Source organism: Polistes dominula, unplaced genomic scaffold, assembly GCF_049000335.1.
Source record: "Polistes dominula isolate Pdom_NZ unplaced genomic scaffold, Pdom_raw_medaka contig_17, whole genome shotgun sequence".
Taxonomy (NCBI): domain Eukaryota; kingdom Metazoa; phylum Arthropoda; class Insecta; order Hymenoptera; family Vespidae; genus Polistes; species Polistes dominula.
The window spans coordinates 3,684,728-3,699,942 of record NW_028301049.1 but is presented as its reverse complement, the minus strand read 5'-3'; the positions used below and the strand labels follow the sequence as shown (position 1 = coordinate 3,699,942).

The following is a 15,215-nucleotide window of genomic DNA, read 5'->3' as shown; positions in this document are numbered from 1 at the left end:
TGAAATAGAAATTTTGAATTAAAATGGTCCAATCAGTCAAAATGACTGGTCTGGTATATCTAGTGTTAAAGAAATATAAAATACAGTATATTATATTATTTAAATATGTTTAATAAAAAGATTTAATGTTAAATAAGTTTTTCGTATTAAAGGATAAAGTAATTTTCAAGGATGGTACAAGTGATCTAAGAAGTCAACAATTATGCTACAAGTGCTGTCTGGTTGTAAAAATGGATAAACTCATTGCTTGGCATCTCAACCTTTTATATTTATTTTTCGTTGGAATGTTACATTCTGTGACATGTACGTATAAGTATTATGTTGTTGATGCGATCGAAATTGAAAGTCGACCAGCTTGCTTAAGGTTGGTGTGCCGACATTTTTAGAGAACCTTGATTGCTCCCAATCCATTAAGAGTCAAACCATTGAGACCAAGAGGTGCACCAAGGCCAGTAGCTAAGGCTTGTCCGGCAAGAGCAGTGGTCAATCCAGGAGCCAATAGACCAGGTGCAGCAATGGCAGCAGTAGTAACAGGTCCTGTTTATTGTTGATGGTTGAGAAGAAATGAAAAATGCAAAAAAAAAATAACTTCGATTAATCATTGCTAAAAGGATGGAGGGAAGGCAGGAAGAAAGGGAAAAGAGAGATTATGCGTTTTATAAAAAAGTGCAATTATTTGCCAAGAAAAAAAAATAGAAAAGACAAAGAAATATGTCAATTGTTGCAAGCAAAGAACGAACGGCTTAAAAGCGTCTCGAAGTGTAACGATTGTCATTCATTTTAGCGTCTAGCCGTCTATAACGCCTAGGAAGCAGATCCGATAAATGCGTAATTCTTATTGATACTATTACACGAAACTAAAAGATCAAGATTTAGCGTGAGAAGAGAAAGGAATGATAGGAAAAAGTGTTATTATTTTCGTGTAATGCGATGGGTGTCATTATCCCGTCATATTCATTAAGTATTATCTTCGCGAAAAAATATGAAACCCATTCCTTTATCAAGAAAAGTGTTGTAAATACGATGATGCCCAAATCACGAGGGAATAGTTTTTGTTTTTTTTTTTAATTTATCTGTTTTTGCATGCTTAAAATATTAAACGGAACGAAATTAGAACACAAAACGTATTATTCAGATAGAAAGAAAGAGAGCGTGATCATCGTATTCTGCCTTGCGGTTAGATACCTGCAAGAGCAGTATTTGTCACTGCAAGCGCGGGCGCGGGTGCGACGGCAGCCGTCACAATTCCAGGATTGTTAACGCGTACGTCCGCTTTCCTGACGCTACTGAACGGCGTATCGACGCTCTTCGAGTACGCCGAAATAGCAGCTAAATTACCGATACCCCGAATAATATTGGAAGAGGAGGTCGCAATTGTTGGTACGACCGCAGCAGTGGAAACCGGAGATAAAGATAGAGCTGCAGCTGGTTGGACCGCGAGTGCAGCAGGTGCGGTCGCTGCTAGCAAACCGCCCCCGATAACTCCAGCCCTGGCGACAGCCATCAGGCATCCACAGATTACCAAGAACTGAAAAAATGCATACAATCGTTTGATTATTATCCTTAGAAAAAAATATTATTCTTGAAGCGAGTCTTTTCTTCAGTGTATACAAGTAGGTATTGATCCAAAGATTTTTGGATAGTTTATAGGACATTTACATGATACGGCTTTTTGGCTGTATATTCATCTTCTCTTCAATGTTTTTATATCAATAAGATAATTAGACAATTAGACAATGAGACAATTGAATTATCTAAATATCGTTATTGTAATTTATGTGCTGTACTGGAGATTGATTCACTTCTTTTATCGAATCATCGCATGTGGTTCTATTAGCAAAATCAAATATCATGTAACACGTGAAAAAGAGTTATTTATTGTTAGAATAGTTGCTCATAAAGCTAAAAATTCGAATTCAAGTATTTATTCAGATTACTCAACGGTTCAACTTGTTTTCACAAATTTTAATCTATTTAACGATTAACTGATAATATACTTATCAGCTAACGTTAATATATTCATTAACAAGACATGTTTTTCTGATCATTATTATACATATAGAACAGAAAATGAAATTGTAATTTAAAGAGAAAGAGCAAAATAATCTCTCTCTATTTTTATAGGATATATAAGAATTTGTATGATGTTTATGTTAATTTGGTTGATCTTAAGTTATATATTTGAATTAGGCTTACCCTAAACATGATGTCGGTTGGTAAGTTGAGTTCTTTACTCTTCAAGAACAGGAGAGGAATTGAATGCATATTGTGAAGCTGACAGTCTATTTATATGAAAGTTCCTGCAAACCTGTCTAATACAGTTCGTATATTTTTTACCCGAAAACTTGCGGTGTCGTATATCTTAAGATAGTGAGGGTATATTTGCATTATCTAGTTATTGCATCATGTAGTATAGAGAGACCAGTTATACCACCAACCACATTATCGGTCAATTTTATAAGGATGCTATTACAAAGGATGTTATTTAAAAAAGAAAAACAAAAAAAAAAAGATTTCATTTGTGTTCAATGCTACATCATCTTTCTTTGCGCTCATTCATCTTTTAAGTCAACTAGTATGATAACTATCTCTGTAATCTTCATTCATCTCATAATCTTCTCGAATTTAACATTGACAAGTATAGTCAATATTATTATTTTAATAAATATTATATTTATTTGTTGTTGACTTAACATTAATGTGATTTGTAAATTATGCAATCGATATAGTTTCAACAGATGTAATACTTTAGAACAGGTATATGCATTCACAATTGTCTGATGCAAGCGTGTCTCAAGTTGCAGCTGATCCATTTCTCTACCGGTGGCATACGTTATAACATTACAGCTGGGTGTGTAGGCTATTGCAGTCAGTGTAACAGAATTGAAATCAACTATTTTTAATAATATAAAGATGAGAATAAATAGAAAATCAATGTAAAAGTGGATTAACGTAGAGAAGTGAATACAGATCTAAACAATATAAAACAAAAGGCTTATATTTAAATTCTTTCTTAAGAAAATAAATGAATCAACTGATGTATAATTTATATATCGTTAATTAAAGTTATTGTTATTATTTAAATTTCTATAATGTAAAATAGTTTTAATCGGATATTTTTCTTTTTTCAAATATAATCATTTCTTTCTTTCTATAAGTGTGTCATATTTATATATACTTGATTTATTTCAAGATAATTTATATAATTAAGACTTTAATTAATACTACAGATATTTTTAATTGATAAGGATAATAATATAATAATATGTTTGTTTTTATAATTGTATTTTAATAGGATTTAAAAAGAATTAATATCCAAATGTAATAGTTTTATATTCCGTCAGAGAGCGTTACGAGTTCTACAAATATCTATCCTATTGTTTGTACGAAGTAGTACACAATATACCACATGAGGTGTTTTTTAAAAAAAGTTGGGTTATAATCACAGTTGAATAATATTTTTTGATTCTTATAAAGAGTGAATAGGTAAATACAATTTTAGCAATACAACATACGATATACGTGTAAAGTTTGTCCAATTATTAATTTAACATAATAAACATTGTTATAATTATAATATGTCTAAAGAAGAATTTATATTAGTAAATCGACGCAAGAAACGTAAAAAATTCGTAAAAGTTGATAAAACACAATTATCGCTTATACAATTTGACGAATATGAATTTGATAAAGATTTCATAAAACGGTAAGGTGCTATCATTTCCAGTAAATTTTCTTTTTTTTAACGGTTAACCTCACTTTTTACGTTGATCTTTTTAATGTAATTTTGCAGAACAATAATTGACGCAGGAATCAAGCTAAAAGGTAGTGAATTTGAGACACACGTTTTGCATAATGTCTCAAATGCTTTAAAAATTTTAAATACCAATGAAATATTTGAAATAATTTGTTATGGTTTAGGACGATTTTCTCAGCATAGGTCTTCTGTATATCAATTAGCTTTGGTACTTTTATTAAGAAGAAATTATAATTGTCAAGTATCTATTTATGATCCTGCATTTCTTCCAAAAGAGATTGAAATTTTACAAGAATTTCATTGTAATTTGATAGAAAACAACGAAGAGTGTAAACGTACCATTAGCAACAACGTTACATTTATTTATATGCCACATTGCCCAAGACAATTGATAAATAATTTTTTGTATTCTAATTGGAGCGAAAATTTGTCTAATTGCGTACTAGTAACCAATAGTTTCTCGGATATAGTAGAACAAAGTTTAAAATGGCATTTGATGACCTTTGCTAAATATATTTTACGTATTTATCCATATATGACGGAAATTAAATTAGAAAATGATTTTGAATTCGTAGAAGTATTTTATGCTACTAGTATTCATATTTTTTCCGAAGAAAAATTAAAACAAATATCCGCAGATTTTTGGCTTGACAAAGAAACTCCTCAATATCCTAGCAAATATATTGAATTTACTCCTGCAGATAAAACAAATACAACATCATGTTAACAATTTTATTCAATTTTGTAAATTCTGTTAATTCTTTTTTTTCTCCAAATACTGTACAATAAGGTATACTAATATATATATGTATATATATATGTATGACTGATATATTATATTTTGATATAAAAAGTAATTATTTCTAACTAAATGTTCAGAGTATTTCTGTATATAAAAGTAAAAAATAATAATTTAATTAAAAAAAAAAAGAAATAATTTATTTCACCTTAATATTTTCTTTATCTTTGTAGGACGTGCAAATACAATGAATTCCAATGTCAAGATTATTCGTGCTTTAGCACAAGAATTACGTCATATTTCTTTAAATGACAAAATAAAAGATAATATTACAATGCAATATATTTTGGAACAAGCACGTTCTCATAAGGAAACTTCAGAAGTTCTATGCAAAGCTCAAAAAGAATTGAAGAACTTAGCTGAAACTTATCTTTGTTACTTGACATCGCAAAAGAAGTACAAGGAAATTAAAATGCAGTATTCTGGTAAAGGAGAAAGAAGTATTAAGGATACCGCAGATCTTGTTGGTTTTAAATTACCACACGATCCAAAATAAACAAAAATTGTTTGGTAAAAAGTCAAATCAAAGTATCTATGTAGCGTTTGTATAAAGATTATTATTACATTTTATGTAGATTTAAAAAAAGAAAAACAACTACTTCACCCTAATGAAAAATATATGTTGAATAAGAGTACATGAAAATTATGATAGAAAATTAGATTATATTAAAATTTTTCGTTAATGGTCTTGTCCCATTGAAACAAATTAATAATTTCTGTATAATCACTACAGTTAAGCAAGCAACATTGGGTATGATTAATACTTGAATAGGTGATTACTTTAGAACAGTGTGTGTTATTGACTTCAGGGAAACGATAACATATAATAGTTTTTCTAAACTTATAAAAGACAGAATAATAACGAAAATATTAATAATTTTCAATGTTGCTTTCTAGAAAAAGGAAAATGGTTTTGTAAAATATATAAATATACAATTTTATTAAAGTAGTGTATATTGAATTTATTATTTAATAAGTTAATTGAATTTAGTAAAGTAATGTATATTGAAAAAATATAATATAATACAAAAGTTCTAATTAATATATAAAAATAGAAAAGTATATATTCACATATTGTTAATATGTGAATTAATGATTGATTTTATTTATGAATTAAGTACAAAATGTCAATACAATTTTATTTAATATCATTTATGAATATTCCTTTCGAATACATTTGGCAATCGTAGAGAGTTGCATATTACTGGTACCTTCATAAATAGTTCCAATCTTGCAATCTCTAAAATACTTTTCTTGAGGAAAGTCTGTTGTAAATCCAACACCTCCCATAAAATCTATGCATTTTGCTGTTACACGTAAGGCTGTTTCTGTAAGTAATAATTTAAAGGAATTTAAATAAATTCCTATACTGTAATAAATAATATATTTTCAATTGTATTTAAACAAATGAAAAACGAACCAGAAGCGACTAGTTTCGCCATTGCTGCCTCTTTCATAATACTTTTTTTGGCATCTACTAATCTGGCTGCATTGTATACAAGTAATCTGGCACTTTCCAATTCAGTTGTAACTTGAGCAATTTGATGTTGCATAGACTAACAAAATTGAATGAATATTAAGTAATTATAAATAATTTAATTAAACAAATTCATGATAATACAATAAACTTATGTATAAAGCGGTTCACATATTATATGTCGTACGAATTCAAAACAAATTACAGTAAATTCTTACATTTGATTTTATAGCATAGGAACGGGCAACTTTTTACATATATTGCATCATTTTCTTAATATACTGATTCAAAATGCGTCATATAACTAAAATATCTTTTCTACCTTCTTATGTTCATGATAATGTTCATGAAGTTAGAAAAACAGTGATAGAGAGCTAGGATTTGTTTCGTTTTGGAAAGGAAAAGGGATTAATTAATTAGGCAATTAAATTATATAATATACGCCTATAAATATGAAGATGAATTCAGTTATGGCATCTATTTGAAAAAATGAAGTAGACGCAAGGACTCAATGCATTAATTGTAAATCATTCAATTGACCGCTTTTGGCGCATGTGTCACAGTTTGGTTAATCCTGTTGTAGGAATCCTTATAAAAGAATTGGCGTTATACATGGTGCGTCTAAAAAGTTCGGTAAATTGGCCCCATATTTTATAAACCGCGCTGGCGAAGATGAGGTGCCCGCGCATACACATTGAAGGACATGTCAACAAACGCTTCCTATCGTGCAAAGCACTGCAGTGAAGCGGTAGTACACGCTGCGACCCTGCTAACAGGGTCAGTGTGAGAACTCGTGTCATTGCAACATGGAGCACAAAATGGAGCAAAATGCTCAACTTTCTTGGTAAACGCGAGGTCACTGTGCTTCCACACCCTCCTTATTCTCCAGATTTGGCGCCAACAGACTTCTTTCTGTTTCCTCACCTTAAATTAGCCCTGAAAGGCTTACGCTTAACAACGGTTTTGGAAATCGTGAGCGTGACCTGCAGTGTTTCGAGCGATTCCACAAGAAGCGTTTGCTGACAGTTTCCAACAGCTGTACAACCGATGTAAGAAGTGCATTGTATAACCAATGGCGATTACTTTGAAGGCCAGTAAAGGTATTTTGTTTGTAACTCTTGTTTCCTTTATTTCCTGAGACCATTCAGCGAACTTTTTAGACACACCATGTATGAGAATACCAGTCTCAATATTTTCACAGTATATTATAGGAACTCGCTTTATACGAAAAATCTATTGTTTTATTTTGATCTGCATCTAAATATCTTACCTGAAATGAAAATATATCCTTGCCAAATTGTTTCCTTTCTAGAGTATAAGGTATAGTTGCATCTAAGCAACCTTGTGCTATACCAATCATCTGAGCTCCAATACCAATACGCCCTTCATTTAAAAATCCTGCTGCATATTTGTAACCATGTCCAAATTGGCCTAAAATGTTACTTTCAGGAACCTAAACAATCGTAGTAGAAGATATAATACTCTATGATTATATTCTGCATGTAAAAGAAAATGTTTTCTTACTTACTCGAACATTTTCAAAATGTATCATACAAGTTCCCGATGCTTTGATTCCTAATTTATCTTCAGGTTTTCCAACAGTTACTCCAGGTGTATCCCTTTCCACGAAAAATGTGGTAATACCTCGATAACCCTATGATTCATGATAAAATAATATAATATAATATATAAAATATAAAGAACGGAAGATATACATTAACTGACGTGAATTCACGTAATTTTATATTTTAAAAATTTAATAAAAATAAATTTTTATATATATTTATATTATAATTATAAATAAATTAAAAATTATATTTATATATAAATTTATGTTTAGTTATTGCAATATAATATTTAAATAATTATAATCTAAAATAAATATATATTTATTATTATTATAATTAAAATATAAATAATATAATAAAATATAATTATTTAAATATTATATTGGAATAACACGAATGTGTTAAGATCAATCACAGATATTACAATTATATCGTAGCAATAACGAATGGAAAATTAAATTTCTTATATACATATATACATATATATATGTACGTATATTTCTTATACATGTATGTACGGATCTGTATATCAACATATATGGTGATCCAAACTTTATATTACAAATGAGATCAGAAAAATTCTATTACATTAAAGAAAATGAAAATCAAGAATAACGAAATTGCACATGGAAGCTTTTATTTATAATAACAATGTATTTAAAAATGAATCAAGTATGCGTGAGTTATATGATAGCACTTAGGTAGCTTCCAATCAATTCTTTCTGGTCTAACGAATTATTTAAGTATCAAACATACAAACAGAAAAATGTAGTTCTTGAATTTTTACCTACAAATATTATTATTGCATCTGTGATGGATCATTTTCTGTTGGGACCTGTAAAGACACCTGTACATTTCACCTGTTATTTAATTATACAGCTAGAACATGCAGCATAACTAATATATTTAATTAATAGTTCATAATTGAAGATTACAATTAACAGACCGTATCTGTGTGACTGTTTTTTCATGAGATATAATACCAGACACTGTTTATTATCAAAATATTAACTATCAATTTCTATCGGGCAAACAACAGGATGCGATACACTAACGAGGAATAGAAAGATAATTGTGTTTAATTTGAAATATCGGTTGTTCGTTAAATGCATATGTACTCTCGATTGATTTTGAAATCAATTTTGTCTACAAAATTGAAATATTCCTTGATTTTCGTTGTTAAATATTCCGACTCTTTATTCAAAACATATTTATTTTAATCATTCATTCTAACATATTTCTCTATTTCTTATCAACCTTTCTGAAATCACTCATGTCCTAAAGCACACACACACATACATAATACTCTCTTCACATATACATACTCTCTTCATTCTTCACACACACACATACATACTTTTACATTCTTCATATCAACCGAGATATTTCTTATACTTTTACTTAAACAAAAACATCTTCGATTATCCTAGAATATTTATTTACAATTATAGGAAGGTCGTTTTTACCTATTCTAAAATCATATATTATATATATATAAATTTTGTTTATATTATATATTTAAACCATTTATATATATAATATAATTATATTATTATTATATTATTGTATTATTATATTATATATATAAACCATTGGCGTACACATCTAATTTACACATAACGCGCAATAAAAATTTACTTAATATTTTAACATTCGTCTTTTTTGATTTCATTTGTAATACGAATTTTACGGATCACCCTAAACAATAATTAAAATCATGCAACTAGTACTTTTAACGTCAAATTATTATATCTACTTACCGCTGAAGTATCAGCATTTGCAAAAACTAAAAATAATTCTGCTATATCCGAATTTGATATCCACATTTTCGTACCATTGATGACATACTCATTTCCATCTTTTTTTGCTACGGTTTTCAAAGAAAAAGCATCAGATCCTGCACTCGGTTCCGTAAGACAAAAACTGCCTACCTAATTATTAGAAAATTATACATTCAAATTTATTTATTAAGCATAATTGTTCAAATCAATTCGTATATAAGCCCTTTTATTATTAACACGTTGGTCGCCACGTCAGTCATCGGTGGCTGACAATAGACTTTATGTTTAGGCCACGTCAGTCATCGGTGGCTGACAATAGACTTTACGTTTAGGCCACGTCAGTCATCGGTGGCTGACAGCGTATAATATGATACATCTAAGCGACACACGTAGCCTGACGAGTACTTCCTCCGTTTTTTTTTTTTTTTTTCATGATTAGATTACATCGAATTATAATCATAAATTTAAATAAGCTTATTTTTTGTTGTTTACAAATGTAAATTTACAATCGTATCAAAATAAATATGGCTCATATACGAGTTGAGTATAACACAAGGATCAATATTACAATAAAATAATATCTCTTACGTAATTCTGAGCTAACTTGGTTAAATACTTCTGTTTCTGTTCTTCATTTGCCATTTTAATAATCAATGAATTGACCAGCGTATTGTGAATGTCAACAAGTGCAGCAACAGAACCATCAACTTTAGCAATTTCTTCTATAGTTAGAATTGTCGTCATAAAGTTGCCTCCCGTACCCCCATATTCTTCTGGAATTTCCATTCCCATTAACTACAAATTTAAAATTACAACAAAATAAATATAATATCAATTAGATCAATTACTATTACAAAATACTATTACATCGTTTATTATCATTATCATTATTATTATTTATTGTTTTTTCTTATCACCTCAAGTAAATTGATTTATTGAAAAAGAAAATTATCAAAGAAAAAACATACACACCCACACACAAACATAATAATTATTAATATGATATTAACTTACGCCATTTTCAAAAAGTTTTTTCAATATGTTATCATCTATGCGTCCTTCTTTTTCCATTTTCCGTACAAAGGGAGCTATATCTTCTTTGGCCAACTTAGAAACTATGAAAGATAACGACCAAATGGAATAAAAAATGTTGTAAAAGATACAAAGACCAGTTGTACTATCTCTTTCTATGATTTTATTAATTATTATTAGGTCGAGTCATAAATAACTACCGTTTGTTATGAAACAAAGAATGGTGTTTCTGCGACTGATAAGTGCAAGACACCTTTTATGGAGTTTTTTTTTTTTTGCACTTTTTGCAATTGTTCAACGTATCTATTGGATTTTGCTCAAATATTACCTTTAAAAGGTTCATCAAAGTCGGAAATACGTCCTGCACTCGGTTCATCTTTTAAGATCGTATCTCCAGAACGGAATTTGCCAAACCAATTTCTGACTGCCCTATCAGTTATCAGTCCTGCACTGTATACACTGCATATTTTTTCAGTTGCCACCTTAGTGCTATTGCTTTGTTTCAATTCTTAAAGCATTACATGTCGAATATGCACTTTTTACTCTTCATTTCAAGGGTTAAGAAAAACTGTTAAATGTAGCATTGACTACATAAAAAAGTTGACAGAAGACTAACTGAATCCTCATCTATATAGTGATATTGAAAATCCGTTTGTTTCGGTGACTTATAGTAGATAAATACGAAAAATAGACTCTACATAGATAGACATAGAGAAGTTACTTATGACTCGACCTAATATAACACCGGGTGTTCGAAATAAAGTATTACCAATTGTTTTCTCGGAAATCTGACATTTTTGAAGACAATTCTTCATATTTGAATTATGTAATTTCAAAAGGGAAATATTATAATGTTCACATTAATTTTTATTGTTTAATCGAACTTTCTGAACTAAGGTCAACTTTATTTTTTATATTAATTATATAACAGCAATATTATATTTAATATTCGAAGACAAAAATCAGTACGCATGAAAGTTTGATGATGAATATCTTTTGAATGCTTAATTTAATCACCAAAACATAAGGCACCATTTTTATAGAGCACTTAATTTCCTACAAAAATTTGTATTGTGCACTTTTTAATAGTCATTTATTGTCGAGTTATAAAATTCATAATCAAAAATGAGATTTGTCTAAAAATCATCAAATTTAAATCTTCAATATCATTCAAATGGTAAGGTTTACGGAAAAAGTATAAGATACCTTTTTTGTAGAGCATTAAATTTCCTACAAAATTTGTCTAGAACATTTTTCTGTACAATCAATAAATAATGAGGTATGAATTTTAATCTATTGGACTGAACAAAAAAATAAAAAACTGCGATGCGGAGGATCTTCCTATTAAAATTAAGAGCTCATATTGGGTGAGAATTCTTTTAAGGTGTCTAGAAACCCATTTTTGCGTGGCACTTGAAAAAAAAAAAAACGTCATTTTTTGACCCACCCTAAGCAATATATACAAAAAAAAAAAAGACAAATAACTCTCGTTTGAAATATTTTAAAATTCATTTTCAATTGTTGTAATTACAAACTATAATAAAATTATTATTATAATCAAATATTTTGTTCACATTTGAATTTGACAAAATAACTGATATCTTTTAATGACAAATATAAAAGATGGAAAATATTTATTTTTAATTAATAATTTTCTTATTTATTACTTTTTCTATTTTTCTCTTATGCTAATTTGCATGCATGCACCTGCGTGTATGTTTATGCAAATGTCATAAATAAGAACATAATAAGCAAACATGAATTAAACACATTTAAGAAATTTACAAACGACTGATTGTTGTAATTATTTCGTAATTACAAAAGTACGTTTTTTTTTTTTTTTAAAACATGAAATATTGTATCGAATATTATATCAACAAATTTGGAATTAAGATAAAAAAAAATTATTTCAAACAAAGTTACTTATTTTATCACGTCGAATGAAGAAAAGAAAAATATATAAATTGTTATGTTTGAAAAAAGAAATAAAAATTGACCTTGAAATGATTTGTAAATTTTTCCATTAAATAAAAGAAGAATAAATACTTTATAATAATTTCTCTTTGATATTAAATAATAATATTTACTAGTTTGATAAAATTCCTTTTTTAAACAGTGTGTTTGCTCGAGAAAAAACATTATTTTTTCTTCGAACACTCGGTATAGTATTTGTTACTATTCCTTGACAACAAAATTGCATATGTATAAATAATTATTTATTTATATAATCAATAGTAACTTACATTAGATCATAAAAGTCAAGCAACGTAAGTCCATTTAATAAAATGAGTGACTCGTTGAAAAAACAAAACAAAAAAAATGTCGCATTAAATACATAATGAAATAAAATCAAATCAAAATTAAAATAAAATAAAATAAGAACAAATCAGATCGAAATTGAAATAAAATCAAATCAAATCAAATCAAATCAAATTGAAATAAAATAAAATAAAATAAAAATAAAAATTGAAACAAAATAAAATAAGAACAAATCAAATCAAAATTGAAATAAAATAAAATAAAATAAAATAAAATAATAAATAAATAATTTAAAAGAACAATACCAATAAAAATTATATTCCTGATATAACGTATTTTATCAATAACCAATTACTTAAATTGTTTTTACAGAAGTAGATGTATTTTTTGCTAGTTTTATTATTAATAACTATACGCTCTGTTTATATATGAGGGTCAATTTGTTGATAACTTTAATGAACGTCCTTTGTATCTGATTGTAAGCGTTCATTCTTCAAGGGTGTATATATAAAAGGTTAAAAAACAAAAAGAACGAAGAGATTCAATACTTACCAGTATCTTTCATCATAAGTTCATCGTCTGTAAATTGGGTCAGAGGTCCAGGACTGTAACAACGTTGTGAAACGTACGCTTGAATACATCTCCTTTTGATTAACTTGCGAGGAATCTGTCAAAACATATTCATTTTTAATATTAAAATATAATCTAAGGTATAATAAAAAATACTCGATAATGTTTATTCTTAATATTGCAAATTATAAATAAGATTAGATAATTGTGATAAAAAAAATATATATATATATATAATAAATGTATATTATATAATATAATAAAATATAATCAATATTTTATAATAATATTAATATATAAATAATTAGAAATAATATAATAATGATTATAAATTTTATAATAATATAAAAACATATACATAAGATTGGATAATTGTAATAAAATATATATATATATATATAATAAATGTAATATTAAAAAAAAAAAAAAAAAAAGGAAACGAAACATAATTAAAGAAAAAATGTTTAAAAAGGAACATTAATATTGATTTATTCAAATAGAATGGAAATATTTTATTTACCGTATCAATGTATGCATTTTTTTGGGCTAATGTTTATTTAAAAGTCAAATGTAAATTTATAATGTTTCTACTTAAAATATCTGTTGACAAAAAAATATAAAATTTTTCGATTAGGTAAAACGATTTTTTTGTTTTTTTTGTTTTTTGTTTTTTGTTTTTTTTTTGAGAGAAATCCTGTATTTCAAATAAACAAATTTATAAGGTAAAATCAAAAAAAATTACAGTGATATTAATGAATAGAAAAAATAATAAATGAGATAAATTATGAGAATAAGCGTGAATGTTTATGTTCAATATTTTTTTTTCAATTAATAATAATTTTATTTACAAAAAATAAATAAATAAATAAAAATACTGCTAACGAAATATTTTCAATATTTTTAACATAAACATCTGAATAAATCTATTGTAAAATGTTGATTTATATTGTTTACTATGTCATTCCTTTTTTTTTTCTCATATTTAAGATTACTATTCTGTCAATTTAAGTTAGAAGTAATTATTATTCGTTATAAGAGATAATTTTTTTTTGTTTTTGTTAGATCCTCTATTTCCTGTTTTTATATCAATTTACATTATTATCTAGTATGAATACTAGTAACGAAATTCTATCTAGAATACAGTGTCCAATATTGCTAATAGAATTTACATTTAATAAAATACGATACAGATATTTATTTATTATTTATATTTACATATATAATAATAATAATAATAATAATAATAATAATAATAATAATATTTATTATATATGTATATATATATATATATATATTATAATATATAAATTATTATATATTATATATTATATATTATTATATATTATTTATTATATCTTATTTATGATATATTATATATTATTATATCTTATTTATGATATATTATATTATGTATATATAATATAAAATATGTGTGTATAATAAAAAAAAGAAACCTTGCTATATTTGTTGAATGATAATTTCCGGTTTTCTTTTTCTTAATTATTATTATTGTTATTTTTCTTTTAAATAGATTCTTCGATTTCGTGTGTATGTGAGTGTTTAAAATTTTGATAATAATATTATAAATATAATAATAAAATAAAATCTATTGTTAAAAGACTGTATATAATTAAATAACTACATACACGTTTTAAGAAACCTAACAGATGGAATCAATCGTGTGTTAAAACTATATAAAATGATGATAAAATGAATTAAAAATCTATCTAATGTAAGAGTTAATGATTTCCAATAAAAATATTTCTATTTGCTTACTTGACAAAGAATTGATCCAAAATTCATGTTTAATAAACACGGCTATTGAAATAAATCAAAATGTCAATTTGTTAGATTTACTTTTGTACTGTTTTGTTTGTCGAATGTCGATGCTTCGAAAGCTACGGTAATACTGAAGCTAATAATCTAACATAGCGCGTATCCCCTCTTGGAAACAAGAAGATTAAGATTCATG

The 15,215-nt window shown here is 26.9% G+C and overlaps 4 protein-coding genes across 6 annotated transcripts; 2 read left to right on the top strand and 2 right to left on the bottom strand.

Annotated features, from left to right (window-relative positions):
- Positions 1-247: 247 nt before the first annotated feature.
- Positions 248-3,126, bottom strand: CPF2 (cuticular protein CPF2). Of its 2 annotated transcripts, none has more exons than XM_089175535.1 (3): positions 2,197-3,126; positions 1,345-1,528; positions 248-537 (listed from the first exon to the last, which is right to left on the bottom strand). In XM_089175535.1, the coding sequence occupies exons 1-3, from the start codon at positions 2,263-2,265 to the stop codon at positions 383-385; spliced, it is 408 nt and encodes a 135-aa protein (XP_089031661.1). In that variant the 5' UTR covers positions 2,266-3,126; the 3' UTR covers positions 248-382. The 2 variants fall into 2 exon arrangements, with proteins under 2 accessions (XP_089031661.1, XP_015179381.1); XM_015323895.2 differs by having other exon boundaries at positions 1,186-1,528; positions 2,197-3,122.
- Positions 3,127-3,341: 215 nt separating this feature from the next.
- On the top strand, positions 3,342-5,505 carry LOC149031580 (protein FMC1 homolog). Its single transcript, XM_089175538.1, has 2 exons — positions 3,342-3,486; positions 4,730-5,505. The coding sequence occupies exon 2, from the start codon at positions 4,744-4,746 to the stop codon at positions 5,050-5,052; it is 309 nt and encodes a 102-aa protein (XP_089031664.1). The 5' UTR covers positions 3,342-3,486; positions 4,730-4,743; the 3' UTR covers positions 5,053-5,505.
- LOC107067941 (SRR1-like protein) lies at positions 3,485-4,694 on the top strand. Of its 2 annotated transcripts, XM_015323890.2 has the most exons (3): positions 3,485-3,706; positions 3,794-3,825; positions 3,922-4,694. In XM_015323890.2, the coding sequence occupies exons 1-3, from the start codon at positions 3,579-3,581 to the stop codon at positions 4,482-4,484; spliced, it is 723 nt and encodes a 240-aa protein (XP_015179376.2). In that variant the 5' UTR covers positions 3,485-3,578; the 3' UTR covers positions 4,485-4,694. The 2 variants fall into 2 exon arrangements, with proteins under 2 accessions (XP_015179376.2, XP_015179375.2); XM_015323889.2 differs by having other exon boundaries at positions 3,794-4,694.
- On the bottom strand, positions 5,493-15,180 carry LOC107067933 (short/branched chain specific acyl-CoA dehydrogenase, mitochondrial). Its single transcript, XM_015323878.2, has 9 exons — positions 15,020-15,180; positions 13,226-13,340; positions 10,397-10,497; positions 9,971-10,177; positions 9,362-9,532; positions 7,562-7,687; positions 7,304-7,486; positions 5,977-6,112; positions 5,493-5,884 (listed from the first exon to the last, which is right to left on the bottom strand). Exons 1-9 carry the CDS (start codon positions 15,044-15,046, stop codon positions 5,709-5,711), a joined length of 1,242 nt encoding a protein of 413 aa, XP_015179364.2. The 5' UTR covers positions 15,047-15,180; the 3' UTR covers positions 5,493-5,708.
- Between the last annotated feature and the right edge of the window lie 35 nt (positions 15,181-15,215).